General features: G+C 50.5%; 1 protein-coding gene across 16 annotated transcripts in view; it reads left to right on the top strand.

Annotated features, from left to right (window-relative positions):
• Window positions 1-21,880, top strand: part of TNS3 (tensin 3) — a 223,416-nt gene that overhangs the window by 110,746 nt on the left and 90,790 nt on the right. For all 16 annotated transcript variants that reach the window (XM_060415058.1, XM_060415061.1, XM_060415059.1 and 13 more), the window contains 5 exons: window positions 662-726; window positions 3,771-3,854; window positions 13,329-13,441; window positions 13,536-13,596; window positions 14,419-14,494. In XM_060415058.1, coding sequence (XP_060271041.1) covers window positions 662-726; window positions 3,771-3,854; window positions 13,329-13,441; window positions 13,536-13,596; window positions 14,419-14,494 — 399 coding nt within the window. The remainder of the gene's footprint in view (window positions 1-661; window positions 727-3,770; window positions 3,855-13,328; window positions 13,442-13,535; window positions 13,597-14,418; window positions 14,495-21,880) is intronic.

The following is a 21,880-nucleotide window of genomic DNA, read 5'->3' on the forward strand; positions in this document are numbered from 1 at the left end:
TGTCCTGGGCCGTGACAGTGTGTTTCAGAAGGTGGCAGTCCACAGTTCTGGTTGAGGTGGCTCATCACAGAGCTGAGGTGCTTCCAGAACCTTCTGTGGGTGATGTTGGTCTGAGGTCCTGCTGGGCTGCCTTGTCTGGACAGTGCGTGTCTATGGTTATGGGCTGAGTGATGCATTTTCCATAAGGCTGCCTTGGAGGGGTGCCCCCTGTGGCGGTGCAGGGCTGGTGCCCATGATGCTGTGAGGTGGCAGCACCCTGAGATTGGCCGTCCTACTCCTCTGGACTTCTCTGGGCTCTGTGTGCAGCCCTCAAAGCCCTCAGCTTATAAGTGGGGCATTCGGGTCTCTCTCACCTGGGTGATTAAGTCGCACCAATGGCTTCCACCCAACAGTTTTTTTCTGGCCTCACTGGGAAATGAGGAACTGACTGGCCACCTCTGTGCAGGCCTGGCCTTGGGCGCATCCTCAGATGGCCTGGTTGGCACCTGCTCCTGCTGTTAGTACCCATGCGTGTGTTCTCTGCTGAGCTGGGTGCTGCCGTCCCTCAGAACAGGGACCAGAGGAGGGTAGTGCTGGCTTCTCTGTCCAAGCAGACTCTTTGTCATCCTGGGAAGGAAGCAGTGCTTTCCTGTTCTAATGGCCTCTCTTCCCTCTCCTGCAGGGTGGAAAGGGACGCATCGGCGTGGTCATATCATCTTACATGCACTTCACCAATGTCTCGGCCAGGTAGGAGGGAAGTGTCCTTGCTGCCATGGGCATTGGGATGCTCTGAGGCTGGGTAGGCAGGAGGCGGACCCCTCGGAGCTGACTTGGAGACCAAGGCTCATGTCCCTGGTGCCTAGAAACCTAGCTGCAGCTGAGGGTGTAAGCTCGTGAGAAAGACACTTTCCTCAATGAGCAGCTATGTGTGATTCACACTGAAAGCTTCAGGGAAGCATCACCGATAAAGCAAGTGCACTGTCAATCTGTGACAAGGCTGATGGGGACAGACATTAGTATTAGTAAAACCAAAGCAATGCTTCTCACTGGACACCTCACATTCTGCACGTATCCATGGCGATGGCCACAGCTGCCATGGTGTACATGGGCCTCTGGGAAGTACTTTGCATATTTCCTTTTTCTTGCTCAGTCCTCCCAAGTAATCCAGGAGGGGTAGTCATCACTCCCATTTTACAGATGAGGACACTGAGACTTGGCGGACTTAAGACTGCTCGGGATCTCAATGAGCAGGAAGCCAGATCTGGTCCGGTTCCTGGGAGGTGCTGCCATGGGCATGGGGTTGCTGCGCGCAGGAGGTGTGTCCCGTCCACTGGGGATGACAGGCGCTGCGAGGCCTGTGAGTGAGGCCCCAGCTGCGTGCCAGGCCTCCTGGCCCTGGGTACACTGGTAGACCCAGAGGCACCCCGAGCACACGTCTCCACTCACAGAGATCCAGTTCAGAAATGTCGTTCTTTCTGGGTGTTGCATCTGTGTTGGCCCTCTCTGTTCAATGGCCACTTTGTGAAGTATGAACTACTCCGTTCTGAGGAAATATAAGCCTATTCATATGAGCCGATAAACCCTTTCCTTTCTAGCATTAAGGAATGAAATTTGACTTTCCAAATGTTTTCTGTGGAAACAAATTGGAGAGCTCATGCCTGCCAGGCAGGAAACCCAACCCTCCAGTGAAAGTCAGATCCTTTCTTGGTGATAATAAGCACTTGTGTGTGTGTGTGCCAGACAAATTGAGATTCCCGCTCACATCACATCCCTCTGGTCAGAGAGCAGATTTCATTCACCTGGCGGGGTCTGGACAGAGGCCACCTCGCATTTGTGCCCACAACAGCACAGCTCTGTCTAGAACCAGAGTTTCATGTGCCATGGACGGTCCTGGCATTTTTGGAAAGCATGGAGACTGGGCTTTTTTTCACTATAAGCTTATCACTGATACCCTCTCTAAATGCCCCACTTTTTTTCTGAATAACTGAAGTGTGTCTCAGCTGCACGTGTGAGGCAATTCACATGAAAGGCTCTAAACTTCGGGGTCCTCACCTGGGAAGCAGGGCTGATGGCTGTTCCTCACAGGGTTTTTTGACAATTCCATGTGTTGTTGCATGAAAGGCACTCGCAGCATCAGTGCTGGTATGGGCTGATGCTAATCCTGCTGGCACTAGTAGATAAGATAGTACTAAGTGCTCTTCGCTAAAGTAAAGTGACACTACCAAGATTTTTGTAACACGGTTTTTCTGAATTGACACTTTCCTAATTGGCGGCTGCATGGATGGCTACTTGGTGAATAGAATATTATGTATTTAAGCATTTACCAGTATTGCCTATCCAGGTTGTTTGCAACTTTTCCTTAGAATTTCATTTGCTTCTTTCTAATGATTTTGTACACTGAAGTATGCCCTGATAACAGAGTCTCATAATTACACCTTTGATCATTTCTACTATTTTTATTTTCCCCTTAGATAGTATTCCCTCAAGTAGTGTAATCATAGGGACTGTTGAAGGCCCTTGTCACACAGTGTGTCCAGATCAGAGTAGACACTTCCAAGTCGCAAAGTGAAGGAAGAAAAACATTCTGGTACCAGCACGAGGAAGATAAGAGTTCATAAAGATAAAGTCAGTGCTAATATTATGAATACTGGTACTGACATTAGCAAAGCTTCCCTGGTGGCTCAGATGGTAACGGATCTGCCTGTGTTGCAGGAGACCCAGGTTCAAGCTCTGGGGTAGGAAGAGCTCCTGGAGAAGGGAATGGCTACCCAGTCCAGTATTCTTACCTGGAGAATCCCATGGACAGAGGACCCTGGTGGGCTACAGTCCATGGGTTGCAAAAAATTGAACATGACTGAGTCACTGCTGCTGCTGCTGCTAAGTCGCTTTAGTCGTGTCTGACTCTGTGCGACCCCATAGACGGCAGCCCACCAGACTCCCCCATCCCAGGGATTCTCCAGGCAAGAACACTGGAGTGGGTTGCCATTTCCTTCTCCAATGCATGAAAGTGAAAAGTGAAAGAAGTCGCTCAGTTGTGTCCGACTCTGTGTGACCCCATAGACGGCAGCCCACCACGCTCCCCCGTCCCTGGGATTTTCTAGGCAAAAGTACTGGAGTGGGGTGCCATCGCCTTCTCTGGACTGAGTCACTAAGCAGTGATATTAACGCTGAACATAAACAGTGGCCAAAATGCATTATCAGCATTTAATAAAACAAGTGAATTCCAGAAAAAGGAACACTTAAAAATGTATAGGTGAATATGTAATTGTACTTTTCACTCTAAAAAACATGTGCGTCCGGTATGTTAAACATGCAGTGCTCAAGTGACCCTTGTTTTTGTGCAGCCCCACCAACCAGCCCCTTATTTAGACAAAGTTGTTATTTTAGATGGTTGTTTCGGTAGTTAGGACACCAGGCCTGAGCCCACCTGCGAGCAATGGCAGATGGGTGGTTATCCTGTCAGGACAGGATCCTGTGATTATTCTGGGTTGTATATGCAGCACAGAAAGTGCCGCATGCTAGGATCAGGTGCTGCTGTTTAAACGGGGGACTTCAGGCCTGGCTTCCCCTGCAGGCCTGGCTTCCACTTGGCCTGGAACATCTTCCTGGAGGAGATGAGGCCTGAGAAGAGATGCTAAAGTGGGTGTGCCCGCAGAGGGACTGTAGCGAAATGGAGCTCTTAGTGAGTGCTAGCTACTCAGAACAACCTCAGGGCCTGTCCGTTGTTACACCCCACCTCCCACCCCTCCATGGCCGTGGTGTTAAATCTCTCTCTGTCTCTGCTTCCCCAGTGCTGACCAGGCCCTTGACAGATTCGCAATGAAGAAGTTTTATGATGATAAACTTGCAGCTTTAATGCAGCCATCCCAGAAACGGTATGTATCTGTCCCACAGCCAGAAGGAAAGGTGGAATGAGATCTTACATTAAAAAATGTAGGGACGGAAGATACACCCCCTCTGACCAGCCGTGATTAGGAGGCGGGGATTGCTGGTGTCCAGTGGTGAGTGACGAGCCACCCTGTGTGGGGATGCAGGGAGCCCCTCACCCCGGCTGACTCCGGTGTGGTCTCGGGGCTCCCTCCCCACACGCTCGGCCATCAAGTCTCCTGCGCTCCCAGCTGGTGCTGATGCTGTACTGTGTTGGAAGTGGTTTCTTTCTCCTGAGCAGGGGTCTGTGAACTGTGTCTGAAAGGGGCTGGATGGTGGATGTGCTGGGCTTTGCAGGCCAAGTGGTCTCTGGCACGGCCCCTGTAAACAGAGGGGCTGTGGGTGGTAGAAGCCAGTGAAAGCAGCTTATCACCAGCAAAGCTGTTGACACACTCAGGTTCCTAGTCGGCCAGCTTCAGAGGACCAGGAGTCCTCCTCCTTGGTCTCCTCGGCCCACGTCCCCGTGTCTCCTGCTCGGCATGGCCCCTGGCACATGCTGCGGTGGGACCCTGGCGAGCAGACTTCCTTTGGCTTCTGGCGCCCAGGTGAATCCATGCTGTCGCCAGGCCCGGGTGGAGAAGAATCGGAGGAGGGTCAGGTGCGTGGCCTGAGGGGGGCCTCAGCCACTTGTCTTCCAGTCCTGCTTCCTCTGCAGATGGGGACACGGCGCCAAGAGCACCGTTTTTACTTCAAAGCAGATGGCAGGGCATTTGCTCAAGGATTGCCAGGGCTATCGCCAAGATGGTTTTCCTGCCCCTCGCGTCTCTTCCCGCCAGGGCCAGCGGGCTGGGTCAGTGGACTTGGGAGGACTGAAAGCTTCATTGCTATCCAGGGGCCATGGGCACAGGGGGTTTTTGTCCAGAGCCGATTTGAGGTATTTCCATTTGGGAAAGGGATTTCCAGGGTCACCAGAGGCACTGCCTGCTTCTTCCTGGCTGTTCCCCATGGCAGGTCTGTTTGTGGACCAGAATGTGTTGTGGGTGTGAGATGGTGGGTTGGAGCCTGGCTGTGCCCTGCTCTGAGCAGAGGCCCCACAGGGCATGTGAGTTGCCTTGGAAAAACCAGCATTTCATTAGTACTACAGTTAAATAGCCCCTTGATCTATTTTGAACCATTGAGTGTCATTTCTTGGTTGAGCAGTTTCCAGAATGGTTACATTCATGTGAGCCCCTGTGTGAGATGTGAGGGAAAACAGGGGGTGACCCACCTCAAAACTCAGCACACACCAGGGAAGGATATTTGTCTTATTTTCTTCTTTTTATTCTTATTACTTACTACAGCTTAAAAAAAAAAACTATGTTTTGGAGTATAGCTAATTTGGACTTCCCTGGTAGCCCAGCTGGTAAAGAATCGGCCTGCAATGAGGGAGATCCCGGTTTAATTCCTGGGTTGGGAAGATCCCCTAGAGGAGGTCATGGCAACCCACTCTAGTATTCTTGCCTAGAGAATCTCCATGGACAGAGAAGCCTGGTGGGCTACAGTTCATGGAGTCGCAAAAAGTCGGACACAGCTGAATGCCTAAGCACAGCACAGGATAGCTAATTTAACAATGTTATGGTAATTCCAGGTGGACGGCAGAGGGACTGATGCATACATATGCATGTATCCATTCTCCCGCAAATTCCCCTCCCATCCAGGCTGCCACATAACATTGAGCAGAGTTCTCTGTGCTGTACCATAGTTCCTTGTTGGTTATCCATTTTAAATAAACAGTGTGTACCTATCCTTCCAAACTCCCTAACTATCCCTTCCCCTATCCTCCCTACCCCTCCCCACCCCAGCAACCTGTAAGTTCATTCTTTAAGTCTGTGAATCTGTTTCTGTTTTATACATAAATTAATTTGTATCAAGCCTTTTCAGATTCCACATATTAATATAAGGGATATCATGCACTGTTTCTGCTGCAGCTTTTTAATACCATTGAAGGAGTGTGGAAAAAGGGAAGTATCTTCTCACTTTAACTTGCCCATGGTTCTCCCACATGATTACACAGCAAAAGCTGTAATATTGACATTGATGAGGGTGGCGTGGGTTAAACCTAGCATTTCGAGGCTGATCTTCCTGCTCCCTCAGAATAGGGGACCTTATCCTGACAGCACTTGCCTCAGAAGATGCTCGCCATCTCATAACGGAGCGGGTTCATGACTGAGTGAAAGAATAGGTACGTCTGGAGGAATATTTGAGACCCAGAGGATGTGCGATGACCGCTCATGTGGGGACAGATTCAGCAATGGTGGGAGCATCATTGTGGTCCCAAAGCCCGAGGAGGAGCTCTGCAGGCTATTTTAGGACTGAGCTCAAGAAACCTTTTTGAAAGCAATCTTTCGAAATGAGCATGGATTAGAGAACAGATTTATGGACATGGGGGGAGGGGGGAGGGAGAGGGTGAAATGTATGGTGAGAGTAACATGGAAACTTATAATACCATGTGTAAAACAGATAGCCAGTGGAAACTTGTTATAGGACTTAGGGAACTCAAACAGGGGCTCTATGACAATCTAGAAGGATGGGATCTGGAGGGAGGTAGGCGGGAGGTTCGGGAGGGAGGGGACACGGGTGCACTTATGGCTGATTCTTGTTGATGTTTGACAGAAAACAAAATTCTGTAAAACAATAATCCTTCAATTAAAAATAAATAATGGGTTGATGAGCTGGAGAGGCTGGAGTCCATTTGATGGGTGGTGGATTCTCTGTCACTTTGTGCCTCACTCCTAAAAACCACTGAGCAGTTGACCTGCAGCAGCTCGGCCAGCAGCGGCTGTTGGAGACTGCGTGCTTCCAGCAGAATTCCTCAGGCAAGAGCACTTATCTCTCCCTGCACCTTTTGCCTTGAGCAAGCCTCAGGAGCAGCTTGAGGTCACCCCCAAGTAACCTCCTGTGGGGATGATGAACCTTCTGCTTCAGAGAGGCACCCATTGACCTTGGAGGCCCTTTCACTTTGACAAGTAATTAAGGAAAACCCTCCTACAGCCTTAGTTATCAACAGCATCATGGAAGTCATGACTTAAATGATGAAATTTTCTGACTTCCTTTTCTTCTCCCCTTTTCCTTTCCTTCTGTGAAGGAGTTGGGAGTGAGTCCCATTACTTTGGGTTTGTTTAGCCGGGAGAATGACAGGTGACTGGCTTGTTCTTTGGGACAGCAGCTATCTCCTGAGAGTTCGGGGAAGAAGAGACACTCCGGAAGTCCTGGGTGAGGGTTGTTCCTGTGTCCCCTGAGGTAGAGGAAGAGAAGCCAGAAGTCTGGGCGTACAGAAAGCAAGATTGGATTCCTAGGTGTTTCTCGTAGCTGGAAAAGTTCCCCAACATTGCAGCGTTCTTTGGTACTTAAGTCCCTTGGACAGCCAGGAGATTAAACCAGTCAATCTTAAAGGAAATCAGTCCTGAATATTCATCGGAAGGATTGATGCTGAAGCTGAAGCTCCAATACTTTGGCCCCCTGATGTGAAGAGCTGACTCATTGGAAAAGACCCTGATGCTGGGAAAGATTGAGGGCAAGTGGAGAAGGGGGTGACAGAGGATGAAATAGATTGATGGCATCATCGACTCAGTGGACATGAGTTTAAGCAAACTCTGGGAGATAATGGAGGACAGGGAAGCCTGGCATGCTGCAGTCCATGGGGTTGCAAAGAGTCGGACACGGCTTAGAGACTGAACAACAACCTCAAAACCCCCATAGTCCTCTTTTTTCCAGGTCACACTCAGGTGGCCTAGAGCGGAGCTTCTCAGCCACTCATCTGAGAGACTGATAAGGGTATGAAAGAGTTCTGGGACAGCAGGATGAGGCCCCCCTGAAGAAAAATTCATGAAAAGTTCATTTTACTGTACAAAGGTTTTCTTTACCCCTCCCGCACCACACACACAGATGGGTAGTGCACAGAGGGGAGATGGGCTTGATTCATGGTGTCGAGTGTCCCATTGCACACAGCCAAGAGTGCCTCCCTGGACTGAGGCCACAGTCACTGTGGGATCTGGAGTTTCAGATTTGCCAATTAGAGTTGCCTGGAGGAAGGCCCCCGAGAAGGGCAAGGAGCCTGTGTTGTCCTCCTTGGCCATGTCAACCTGTCTGGGTTCTGGGTGGTAGGCTGGGGTGACAGGCAAGGCCCCTAGGCTTACATCAGCTCATTTACATCAGCCATCAGCCACGGCTAGGGGGCACAGGCAAGGGTACTGTCTCCACGCTGTCCGTACACTTTACAAAAGTAAATATACAAATGACCTTGTCACTCGTCCCTCTCTTAGGAGGTCGATGGTGACATGAGTTGGTGTCAGGTTTTCTTCAAAGGCCGTTCTGATGGCAGTCGGGCTGCTAACAAATGTTATGCTAACTTTTGCAATATCACAAAACCCAGAACTTGTACTCAGAAGTTACAGACTGTATCCTATGAACAAGTAACCAAAAATGACTTCAGTTCCACAAAGTTAGGCAATAAAGTTGCTGAAAAGTAGCACTGCTCCTGCTGCTTCTGCTGCTAAGTCGCTTCAGTCGTGTCCGTCTCTGGGCGACCCCAAGGACGGCAGCCCACCAGGCTGCCCCGTCCCTGGGATTCTTCAGGCAAGAACACTGGAATGGGTTGCCATTTCCTTCTCCAGTGCATGAAAGTGAAAAGTGAAAGTGAAGTCGCTCAGTCTTGTCCGACTCTTAGCCACCCCGTGGACTGCTCTAACGAATAGAAAATACCCTGAAATGGATAAAATAATTTTATATTTTTTCCTTATTAAGAAAGCATGTGAAGGAAGGCTTAAGTTGCATTGTACAATATTTTTGTCTTTGACTTACGTAACTATGAATCCATATAAAGCAGATTTTTATAAAGGGCAGATGAGAACTGTAGACCGGGAGCTTGATTGCAGTGGTTCAGTGATGAACTGGTCAGAAGGGCAGATGTCCGGGATCGCCTTCATTCCCTCTGTCTCTAACCCCGTGTGAGTGTGAGCCCTGGTCTTCCAGCTCCTACTTCTCTGGTGATGTTGACACTGCTCCTCAAAGAAGCACCTTCTCACGCTCCCTCTGGCCACTAGGCGGCAGTGCTGGCCAGGCTGTGTCAGTGCAAGGGGCAGACCCTCCATGTTTGCATCCAAAAGTGAATCGGGGACTTCCCTGGGGGCGCAGTGGATGAAAATTCACATGCCAATGCAGGGACACCGGTTTAATCCCTGGTCTGGGAAGATTCCACATGCTGCGGGGCAACTGAGCCTGTGTGCCACCGTTAGAGAGCCCGTGTGCCACAACTGCTGAGCCCATGCTCTAGAGCCCGTGAGCCAAAACTACTGAGCCTGTGTGTACTAAAGCCCCCGAGCCTAGAGCCTGTGCTCTTCAGCAGGAGAGACCACCACCCCGAGAAGCCCACGCACCGCAATGAAGAATAGCCCCTGCTCACCGCCACTGAGAAAGCCCGCGCGCAGCAACGAAGTTCCAGCACAAAGAAGGAAAAAGAGTGAAACAGAAACTGACCACCCCCTGCCTTCCGTGATGCCTGGTCTGTGTTTTGGTGGATCCCTGAGATGTCCAGACTGAAGGGCCACCTTGCCTGGAGTGGTCAGTGCACACTGAGCAAATGGCCAGGTGCCCGTGGAGTAAACACAGCGGCCGGGCCACTGACAAGGCCAAGGAAGTGGATTGCGTGGTGACCAGAGCTGCCCAGCACTGGAAGAGGGGAGACTGCTGTCCAGAGTGGGCAGGGATTCCCAACCCCAGTTCAACATCCCTTTTCGTATGCTCACAAGCAGGGGGCCAGCGAACCCAGAAATCTGCAGTGCATGGCATTCAGGTGATTAAATATAGGTGCACAGGTCACCTGAACATTCCCGTGTCTGCCCGCAGTGGAATCGAGGCATCTGTTGTTCAAATGGAAGATAAAACCAAAAGGCCTGTGGAGCCATCTGGTGGTCAGAGCCCTGCAGCCATGGTCTGGCTTCGCGGCCTCAGGACCCCCAGGGCTTCCATCTGGTCTCTGTGCTTGGATGAGTGAGGTTTTGTCCTCTTTTGAAAGGGAAGAGTGTTTTGCCACCAGGAAAATGTGAATACCATCAAGGGCACCTAAGTTGAAGCTAGCATTTTTTTTTTTTTATAAAAGGATGGCTTTTAAGTAGAGTTTTAAACTTTATTTTTAAAATTTACTGGGTATTTCCTTTTGTTCAGTTTGCTTTGTATGCAAATTCAACTGCTTGAGATACTGGACTGCATCTGAGTTGCTGGTATAAATTAGATATTTTAAAAAATTTAATGTCTGACGCAGGATGCAGCATGCTTGGGGCTGGTGCATGGGGATGACCCAGAAAGATGTTATGGGGAGGGAGGTGGGAGGGGGGTTCATGTTTGGGAATGCATGTAAGAATTAAAGATTTTAAAATTTAAAAAATAAAAAACTAAAATAAAAAAAAAATTTAGATGTACTTGACTAATGACATTGTGTAAATTTAAGGTGTATGACATGTTTTTTAAAATTTATTTTGAAATTTGATTTTAATCAGAGGGTAATTGCTTTACAATATTGTGTTGGTTTCTGCCATATATCAGCATGAATCAGCCATAGGTATGCACATGTCTCCTCCCTCTTGAACCTCCCTTCTGCCTCCTACCCCATCCCATCCCTCTAAAGAGCTCAGCCTGGTAGTCTGTGACAGCCTATTCATTTTATTTTCTGACTGCCTGGAATCTTGATTGCTTTGTGCAAGGTTTCTCTGGTTGCGGCAAGTGGGGACTACGCTTTGTTGCAATGCACGGCTTCAGTAGTTGTGGCACACAGGCTTAGTTGCTCTGTGGCAGGTGGACTCTTCTGGGACTGGGAATCCAGCCCATGTCCTCTGCATTGGCAGGTGGATTCTTAACCACTGCACTGCCAGGGAAGTCCTAAGTTGTATGACGTGTTAGCTTGATGCATTCATATATTGTAGTATGATAGTTATTGTAGCCATAATTAGCACCTCTGTCATATTACATAATTATAATTTATTTTTAGTGGTTGGAACAATTAAGTTCTATCTCTTAGCAAGTTTGACAATTATAATATACAAATATGTTATACAAATGTATAAATATATTATACATATATACATTATACATATTGTACATAATATATTTAATAAATATAAATATATTTGATAAATATAATATACAGTGTCTATATTTACTATGCTCATGCTGGTGTTTATATATATAAATATATACAAGTATATTATACAAATATATTTATCAAATATAATATATCTGATAAATATAATATACAGTGTCTGTATTTACTATGCTCATGTTGGTGTTTATATATATAAATATATACAAGTATATTATACAAATATGTAAATATATTATATATACATTATACATATTATACATAATATACAAATATATTTATATATAAATATAATATACAAATATATTTATCAAATATATTTGATAAATATAATACACAGTGTCTATATTTACTATGCTCATATTGGTGTTGTGTCGCTTCAGTCGTGTCCAACTCTTTTGTGACCCTATGGACTGTGGCTCACTAGGCTCCTCTGTCCATGGGATTCTCCAAGCAAGAACACTGCAGTGAGCTGCCACAGCCTCCTCCAGGGAACCCGCATCTCTTGTCTCCTGCATTGCAGGCGGATTCTTTATGGCTAAGCACTGGGGAAGCCCATACTTACCATACTGTGCATTATATTTCTAGGGCATATTTACTGCTCATTGTAAGCATGTACCCGTTAACAATTCTGTTCTGTCCCCAAAGCCCAACCCCTGGTAACCACCATTTTACTCTGTTTTTGTGTGTATGGCTTTTTAAGATTCCATATATGAGTGCTGTTATACCACGGGGAGATATTACCTCACAATTGTTAGAAAAGGCAGTGGTCGAAAGACAAGAAAAAACAAGTGTTTACAAGAATGTGGAGAAAAGGGAGCCTTTGTGCATTGTTGGTGAGAGTGTAAACTGGTGCAGCCACTGTTGAAAAGAATGTGGAGGTTGCTCAAAAAATTAAAAACAGAACTGCCATATGATTCAGCAGTTCCACTTCTGGGTATATTTCTGAAGGAAATGAAGAGAGGCTCTCGAAGAGATCTCTTCACTCCCATGTTTCTTATTCACAATAGCCAAGATGTGGAAACAATTTAGATATCCCTCAATGGGTGAATGAATAAAGAGTATGTGGTAAAAATGTATGATGGAGTGTTACTCAGCCACAAAATATAATGAAATTCTGCCATCTGCAACAACGTAGATGGACCTTGAGGTCATTATTCTCAGTGATATAAGTCAGAGAAACCAGAATGTGTTTAACCTAAGTGGGCCGAGCCTGAGTAGCATTCGGTCCTAGGGTGTTTATGTGGGGGATGTCCCTGCTCTGTGGGGAGTGGACTAGAGTGAGCTGAATGGAGGGTATGGAGGAAATTGTGCTGGCCACACAACCCGGTGATTCAGTGATTGCTTCCTTCCTGCGCCTGCTTGGCTCTGTGTTGGCATTAGAGATGTACAGAGATGTTGGATGTCGTGGGGTTTGCATTTGCTCAGGAATCATGCACAATGGATAGAGAGAGGGGCTGAGGCCGGGCAGCATCTGTGAGGTTGGCAGGTCTGTGCCCTCTTGGGTAGGTGTGCCCTACCACCTTGTGCCTTGGGAGAAACCAGTGAGGAAGCACTTCTTGGGTAGAATCTTCTCCCTAGACTGTCAAGCACCCACGCAGGGTGCGGGCGTCAGCATGGCACACAAGGCTGTGCGTGGTATTGAGAGAGAAGACAGGTCTCCCAGCTCACTGTACACGTGCTCATCCCGCCGCTGAGATGGGCGGTGAGGAGGAAGGGCACAGAGGAGACGGAAGACAGGAGGGCGAGGTGGCTCAGGTGGCGGGGGGCCTCTCAGTGAGATGGGGCATCCACAGGCTTCCTGTGGGCTCGCCGTGTGGACTCCAGCCTTCTGTAGGTTTCCTGGTGTGAGCAGAGTGCGCGGTGGGTGGAACTGAGAGTCAGACTCAGGGACCTTGATGTGTAGTTTGGTTCAGAGAGCATGCTCACGTGACTGCAGGCCTCTTGCTTTCCCATTCTGGGTGGGGGGCTGTGACAGTCCCGTGGCCTAGCCCTGCCCGACTCTGGATTCCGTGGACAGAGGTGTTGCCACCTGCACTTGGGTTGCAGAGCAGGAGGTGCCACGTGTGGGGGCTCACGCCCAGGAGGCACCCTTGCTTGTGCTTCCAGATCTCTGGCCAAAGCCACATCAGTGTGGGAGGCCCAGAGACTCTCGGTGGGGTTGTGGGCTTAGCCGTGCTCTGCAGGGCATGGGCCAAGCCCTGGCTTGCAGACACCCCTCCTTGCTGTGAGCAGTTAGGATGGGTCCTCTCCCAAAACTCCTGAAAAAGCAGGTGTATTTCGTCCTTTCCCTCTGACCCCACCGGCGCTCTGAGCTGTCGGGGGAGCTCTAAGCTGCTGCCCTTTGCAGGTATGTGCAGTTTCTCAGTGGGCTCCTGTCAGGAACGGTGAAGATGAATGCCTCGCCCCTGTTCCTGCATTTCGTCATCCTGCATGGAACCCCCAACTTTGACTCGGGTGGAGGTGAGTGTCTCCCGCAGGGTGGGGTCTGGAGGTGTGCCGCCCGGCACTGGCCCCCAGTTCCGCATGTTTATAGCCGACTCTGCCTCTGTTTCAGTGTGCCGGCCCTTTCTCAAGCTCTACCAGGCCATGCAGCCCGTGTACACGTCGGGGATCTAGTAAGTGCGGCTGCTCTCCTGGGACCACGGGAGAGCCAGGGAGGGGCCTGCTCCAGCCTGCTTCTCCCTTGGGAGGTGTGGGAGGCATGACGGCTGGGGAGCCCAGAGGAGGGGACAGAAGGGGAGCCATGGGCGGCTACCCCATCACCCTGCCTGGTGGGTGTCCGCCACGGTCACCCAGCTGGCTGTGCGAAGATGCAGGGACACAGGGACCCGGGGGCGGGAGAGGGTCCCCCACTGTGTGGAAGTAATCATGTCGGAGCCTGCGACAGGGCCATGGTGTTTTGCCTTTCTCTCTCCTTGGCAGTTTAGATAAAGGACAGGCAGATGTTTCCAGAATATGTACTAATTCTAGACTTACTTGATTTGCTTTTTTGGGAGTTTGGTTTAGCATTTTATACACATTAATGGAAAATGAGTAAAGGAAAAAATGTGTTGTCATCACTCAAGACGAACTGTTATCATATGTCTGGACTCCTGTTGGACCCTGGCATCGGTGACACTTGGGCCATGTCACCCTCTGCTAACCACAGAGGCTGTGCCGGCAGAACCCCAGTACTCCATGCTGCATGCCCTGCCGTGCCTAGGCCTGGGGTGAGGCTGCGACCACTGGCACTGACATTGCCCTCAGGACCCTGCCTGGCCCCTTTGCTTTTTTATACCTTTCAGACTCATTTTCATAGGAGAGAGTCTAAGGAATTGAGATGCCTGGGCCAAGCAGGATATTTTGTCTAATTTCAATTGTAGGGTTCCTTTTCTCAGGAGGTATTCTCTCCATTAAATCATGAAATTGTATCATGATGTGCCTTCTTTATTCCAAAGCAACGTTGGCCCAGAGAACCAAAGCAGGATCTACATCGCCATCGAGCCGGCCCAGCTCCTGAAAGGGGACATCATGGTGAGTGTCATGGCCTTGCCCCTGCTCTCCCAGGAATCAATGGAAAGGGAAAAACAAGCTCATCTTAAAGCAGTAGCATCAGACCCCGCCCCCCGAAAACCTGTAAGAAGAATGGAAAGTAGCCTTTACCTTAAGGAAATCGGTGAATTTTCTGAATAAACCTGTTTTAATAAAAGGAACAGAACTAATTGTTAGAGCTACTTGCTATGTGCACCCTTGAAATTAAAGTCCTAACTCAACCACTGCTCTTCCCAGGATTCCAGTTCCCCGAGCATAATGTGCAGTCTTAAAATGACTAGGCCTTCCAGGGGCAGGTGCAGACATAAAATATTCATTGTTAGTGTCTAAGTGGGAGATAGAGCTAGCGTCTTGCAGCTTGGCTTATGAGTGAAACAGTGATTTCTCCAGGTAGTTTTGATTCTTGGGTCTGCTGCTTCTTGGGGGAGACTAGCTTTTCCACCTCCGCCTTTTATCTATCTTGAGTATTAAAAAAAAATGTATACATCTAAAATAATTTAAGAGAAAATTGCCTGAAATAATGAACAACTTTGAGGCACGTGTGTGCTCCCCACATGCATAGACTAGCTCTCCTGTAATCTATTTGAGGCCTCGGAGGATACCCTGTGACAAGAAGATAAGAGTGTTTACAAATTGACTTTTTATTTAAGTGGCTCAATCAGAGTTTTCTAGGATTTTCATTGTGTGTGTGTGTATGTTGTGTGTGTGTGTGTGTGTGTGCACTCAGCCCCTCGGTTGTGGCCAATTCTTTGTGACCCCCTGAACTCTAGCCAGCCAGGCTCCTCTCTCCATGAAACTTTCCAGGCAAGAATACTGGAGCGGGTTGCCATGCCCTCCTCTAGGGGATCTTCCTGACCCAGGAGATCAGTCTGTGTCTCCTGCATTGGCAGGTGACTTCTTTAACACTGCACTGCCTGGGAGGCCCATAGGATTCTCATTAGTTTTCGCGTGCCTGGTTGTGGGGCTCCGCCTCCCAGAAGGAGCGCCTGATGTGGGCTGCTGGCTGCAGGTCTTCCTGAGGCACCAGTCCAGAAGCCAGTGGGGGATTCACTGCATCAGCCTCTTCTCTCTACTCTTCCTCCCACCTCCCTCCTTCCTCCGTCTTTCCGTCTTCCTCCTCCTCTCCCTCCCACTGTCTCTTGCCTTCCCCCTTCCTTTGGCACCATCAATTTATTTGTCCAGCAATCCTTTTTTGAGTATTCTGAGCTTTCCGAGTTGGGCCCTAGCACAGGAAGCAAGAGCGGGACAGAGGGACATCTTTGCCCTGGAGGAGCCTGGTTGGGTGAATGGATATCAGGAGGGGGATCCAGTAGTACCGCAGAGTGGGTCCTGATGGCTGAGGCCGGCCGACCGGGACGTTCAGGTGGAAGTGCTCTCGGAGTTGGGTGTGAGGCCCTGGCTTGGGGTGCAGCAGTCCCCAGGCCTTGAGGATACCCTTGTGGAAGTTAGTTGTCCTGGGAGTTTGAAGCCAGGTTGTGCTCTTTTGCGTGTCCTGAAAATGCACTGACTCACCTCTTACGGGTAAGCCTCCTAGGACTCTTGACTTAGAGGAGTAACAAGGATGGGAGGAGAACGTGCCTGGTCTCCAGCGGAAGGAAGGAAGCCCTGCAGCTCTGTATGAGCAACAGCAGATCGATACAGCCCAAGGGCATCAAGCAGAGGATGGGCCTTGAGACCCATGCCTGGGCTCCCACCAGATCTACAGTTTAATGGGGCTGGGTGGCCTCAGATGGGTCCTTATCCAAGCTTGCACCCCCTTTTGCTGCCTGAGGCCCGTAAGTGGGCTTCATGGGGATGAGATTGAACTGCGGCAGCTGGCAGGGTATGAAGGCTACATAGTATAATCGAGTGCCCGCTGGTGGGGCCACCACCTGCACTCCTGGAAGACCCCCTCCTCAGCAGACCTCACCCCCACAAGTCTCCCTGCTGTCCTAGGGCAATGGGGGCACTGCAGCCAGCCCGCCACCCCGGAGCAAGGTGTCTGAGAAAACATCACGTGCTGGAATGCAGTCTGAGCAGGCGGGTGGGGTCTTTCTGAGGGGACCTGGGTGGGAGGTTGTGGTTTGGCCCTTGGTTTCTGGGAGGCAGATCTGGGAATGGGCAGGGTGGGAAAGGGGAGCAGGTGGGTGAAGGAGGTGGTGGCAGACGTGCTTGGACTTGGTTCCTGTGAGCTGGCGCGGTTATGGTGCCAGGAGCCATCCCTGGGCACTCGGTGCACTTGTTGAAGCTGCAGCAGGAAGGCTCCCGCCTGTGAGTTTGGGACTCTGTCTCCTGCACTGTCTTCAGATGAAAGGTGGTGCCTGGGGCACACACACGGCCACATGAAAGCTGCCTGTGGCTGCGTGCGCTTGGCCCATGGCTCTTTTCAGGTACATTGGTAAGTGGCTTCCATCCAGTGGCTGCGGGGACTTGCCAACTTGCCCTTCCCTGTGCTTTTGCTTCCTCTTTGCAAGAAGTCCCAAAGTGTGATTATTAGGCCCCTCTCAAGAAGTTTCATTTCCATTGCACACTGATGAGTCTGCTCAGTGCCCAGTGGGGCCTTCTGAAGCACCAGCTGTAGGTGAAGGTGTTGGGCCAGCAAGGGTTTGGGGAGCACCTGCCTGAGACCTCTGGGCCCAAGCGAGGCCTGGGTGGGGATGTAGGGTGGCCACCGGTGTGGCCGGGCACGGTCAGTTTAGAGCTGTCAGACTGGAGCCTTCCTCTTACAGTGCTGGGAGCTCATGGCCTGCATGCAGGGTCTTCAAAGGGAGGGGGACCTCCCCCCACCCAGTTGCGGGAGAACAGAGGTGGGTGCAGCACCGGCCCGAGTGGGAGGAATGGCAAGAAGCCTGGCATGGTCCTCAGAGCACGTGGGCCGCACCCTGCTCAGAGGAGCTGGGGAGGAAGACCTGGCGCCTCTCCATTGGGTCAGACGCCTCATTCCCTGTGAGCACCCTGCCTCTGCCGCCTGCTTTCTAGTCTGGGTTTTAGGAAAGGACAGGTCACGCTCAGTGGCCCCTGCCGTCTGCTCTCCTCCCTCCCTCACCTCCCCAGTGGCCATCTCCCTGGTGTTCGCCATCATGTGGCTGCTTGCTCTTCATGGGGCCTCCTCTTCCCTCAGCTCCGCCTGCAGCCCCTCCTCTCCGGGTGGTCCCCGGCTCCTGACCGGTCTACTGTCCTCTGGGCAGCCTCCCTTTCACAAGTGCTGCTCCTTCTGGCAGGAGCAACTGCTCTGAGGGGTCCAGGCTGCCTCTTACTTGCTTCTGTCTTGGGTCCTGCCCCCCTGGAATCCATTTGATGCTTCCTAGGACCATCCCCCCGCTGTTCTCCAGACCCCAAATGGGAGCTTCCTCTCAGCATCTCCTTGCCCCACATCTCATCAGTCATTCAGCTCCTTTACCCAGATATGTCCTAAATCCCAGGACTGCTTGTGTCCCTGAGCCCTGCGCCTCACAGCGTGACCCCATCTGAGCACGGTGTTCCACTGCCTGGGCCCAGCATCCTCCCCACAGTGGCAAGAGAGGGTCCAGGCTCCTGTAGGTGGCCTAGGAGCCCCTTGGTTTACTGCTCCTCGATCACTCAGCCCCACGGATGCTGGATTATCCGTCTTGTTCTGCACACGGCCCCATGGCCCGTTTCTGCAGGTCTTGCGGATGCCGCCCACCCATGTCATCCACATTGGACACATGGCTGTGCCTCGCTTAGGCCACATTTGATGATCTCTCATAGGTGGATGCCGAGCCCTTGGGGTGGGTGGTTGACTTGTCCCAGCCTCTGCGGAGCCAGTCACTGTGCTTCTCAGGGGTGGCAGCTCACCCTGGCTGTGAGCCCAGAGTGCCGTTGTCCCCACCTTATTGCCTAGAGCCCGCCCCAAGGGTGGGAGTCCTTGGGCAAGTTCACCCTCTAGCATGCCCTGAAGGCTGCTGCTTGTGTGAGGGGACAGCCTGAGCATTTTGCTGCAGGAAGCTGAGAGGTCTGGCATTCAGGTGTTCTGTTGCCTGGAGCTCTCTTGAGGGGAATGTTTCCTGCCCCGCAGGCACCCTTTCCATGAAGTTTTGTTTCCATTGGCAATGGGGGCAAATAGGATCTCCCAGATCTCATCACAGGAAATGCTTAACTTGATAAAACCAGCCCCTTCCTGCACCTCTGTCCATTCTTAACATGGAGTATTTTTGGATTGAATTATTATTTGATTTATACTTCCTGTGTTTACAGTTCATTTTTGTACACTCTGCACTTATTTTTTTGCAGCATTATCAGACGGGGGAAGGGTGATACAGCTTACAGCTGGAAGTGGGTAATTTTCCATCCCACGGGGTAATTTTTCCTTGCTTCATTTGTAGAAATGATTACCGAGGAGGTTTAGTTTAGTTGTTGATCTCTATGAAGCCTCGCAGTGGCGCTAGCCTCTTGTATTAGTTTCCTAGGGCTGTCATGACAAAGTGCCACAGACGGGGGGCTCAAACATCAGACATGAATTCCCTCACAGTGCTGGAGGCTGAAAGGCAGAGATCAAGGTGTCTGTCAGCAGCGGTGATTTCTCCGGGGGTCTTCTCCTTGGCGTGCAGACGGCTCTCTTCTCCCCAGGCCCTCACGTTGTCTTCCCTCTGCGTGTGTCTGGGTCCTGGTCTCTTCTTAAAAGGACCCCAGTCAGATTGAATTAGGGCTCACCTGTATGACCTGACTACCCTCACCACCTTTAAGACTTCAACAAGTGAATCTTGGGGTCACAGAATTCAGCCCATAATATCTGTGTCCATTGAGTAAACCCATTTTAGAATAAACCGTCTAGTCAAAGGTCTGTCTAGCCAGAGCCATGGTTTTTCCAGTAGTCATGTATGGATGTGAGAGTTGGATAAAGAAAGCTGAACACCAAGAATTGATGCTTTTGAACTGTGGTGTTGGAGAAGACTCTTGAGAGTCCCTTGGACTGCAAGGAGATCCAACCAGTCAGTCCTGAATATTCATTGGAAGGACTGATGCTAAAGATGAAATTCCAATGCTTTGGCCACCTGATGCGAAGAACTGACTCATTTGAAAAAGCCTGATGCTGGGAAGGATTGAGGGCAGGAGGAGAAGGGGAGGACAGAGGATGAGATGGTTGGATGGCATCACTGACTCAATGGACATGAGTTTGAGTAAGCTCCAGGAGTTGGTGATGGACAGGGAAGCCTGGCATGCTGCAGTCTGTGGAGTCGCAAAGAGTCAGACATGACTGAGTGACTGAATTGAACTGAACTGAACTGAACTGAATAAGGTTAAGAGTGGAGTCAGGTACCATGGGTTATCCAGCACCCTTGGCTATGACTTGTTACCAGTGTTCACTCATCCCCTCATTCATTCCCCATAGCATATGTCCTGAACCAGGTAACATGGTGGTTGTGAACGTTGAGTGAGATGCACTGGTGATCACTCTCGTGCCAGGAGAATTTGGAGTGTTCACACATGCATAGAGGCAGGAGTTGAAGGCTCACAGGAGTTGAAGGCTCACATGATTACAATGCGTCTGAGGAGGAGAGACTCTCAAAGGATGCTGACAGCACCGGCCGGCCTGGAGGATTAGCCCCAGGTATCCCTACGCTCAGAACATAATCTCTGGGGGACACACTGCATTGTGTGATCTGTACACGCTGCACCTCCAAATCCCAGGACTGTTGGTTCAACCTGAAAATGACCTCAAGGCTCAGCACAGGGAAGTAGACGGTGGCAGAACATTCCGTGGTGTTGGCTGAGCATCTGGAGAGCGGGGAGCCGTGTCCCCGCCTACCGTGCAGATCAGCTCTGGTTTCCTGCATCTCTGAGGCAGGAGAAGTACACAGTCTCAGCCTAACTGTAGGAGACCTGCTCATTTCAGTCTGTCCTGTCCTTCAATTGTAGTCAGTTACTGCTTGGTGTGCACCACAACGCATTCATGGGCCTGCCTTCAGTGGAGAAAGGAGGACATGGAGAATATGTCAGGGCCTTTCTGTGTTAAAGTTCAAGTATGGAGGCATTTTCATTTCTCATCAAGAATTTGGCAGCCGTCATGAGTTGGACCGAATCCTGCATTGCAGAGAATGCTTTTATGGGTTTCCCACCCACAGCCGCAGAAGGTTCGGCCGGGCTGTCTGGCGTCTGCAGAGCCTGCCTCTGCTCTGGAAGGTGGAAGGGGAGCTCCCAGGGAAGGTGTCCCAAGGTGACACCATGGTCACCATCCTTTGAGACAGCATGCTGTCTTTTGCTTTTTTTTCCCGCTTTGATTTTGGTAAATGTCAGCCCTGTGCACAGATAAACCTGCCTCTTTCCTCATGGGGATTGATTCTCTGTTGAGACAGGTTAGCAAAGGTTATAGGGGTCAAGTTTACAAGAAGTAAGGCCCTGTGATCTCTTTGGGTTGGGGACACTGTGGGGAAAAGTGGAGTGGACTCCACCTGTCATTCCTTTGACTTGCGGGGTGTTGAGGGGGCCATTACTGCTGAAGCCAGGGTGACACCCACCCATCGTCCAGCTTCACCTAAACATGGCCGGCCTGTCCCCACACACCCTCCCATTGCACACCTGACCTGCCCATCTTTGCCATGTGCTTATACTGAGGTTCGGACGCTGTCTCCTAAAGGGCAGAGCCTCAGATGTTCAGTAAACACACTTCTGTTAAGTGGGAGGGCAGAGTGTTTGCAAGCACAGCCGTGTTGTTATGTAACCTTCCTAAGGAATTCACGTGGGCTGCAGCCCTGTCAAGAACTGGCCATGGTCCAGGGCCCCAGTGGGCTTGTAAACACTTTCCCATCCACATGCCTCGTCTTGCTGCCCCTGCTTGTGCAACCCCATGGCCACTTACATTTCGTCCTCATAGTTGTGGGGCTCCGTTGCCTGGCTCCAGCAACCTGACTTCTAAACAGAGGGGACCCTTCTCAAGGAGCTGTCACAAACAACATCTTAGTTTATTGTTTCTTGCTAAGGGCACTTAAGTAAGAAGAGGGAAAATGAATGCATCCTCAGCCCCTCTGGGCATGAATGCATCCTCAGCCTCCTGTTGGGCGTCGTTATGGGCTGTCTGTGATCGCCCTGTGACTTGCTGTGCATGCGTCCTTCTCCCTCTGCCGTGAGTCTCCTAGACCTGGGTCGGCCCGATCCATCTGTATCTCAGCCCAGTGGATCTGTGTATGTGTGCTCAGTTGTCTCAGTTGCCTGACTCTTTGCGACCCTATAGATTGTAGCCCGCCAGGCTCCTCTGTCCCTGGGATTCTCCAGGCAAGACCACTGGAGTGGATCGATGTGCCCTCCTTCAGAGGATCTCCCTCACCCAGGGATTGAACCCATGTCTCCTCCATCACAGGCAGATTCTTTACTGCTGAGCCGCCAGGGAAGCCCTCAGTAGATCTTGTATTTTCTATTCACAGCTTTACTGCT

This window comes from Ovis aries, chromosome 4 (assembly GCF_016772045.2).
Source record: "Ovis aries strain OAR_USU_Benz2616 breed Rambouillet chromosome 4, ARS-UI_Ramb_v3.0, whole genome shotgun sequence".
In the NCBI taxonomy this organism is placed as follows: domain Eukaryota; kingdom Metazoa; phylum Chordata; class Mammalia; order Artiodactyla; family Bovidae; genus Ovis; species Ovis aries.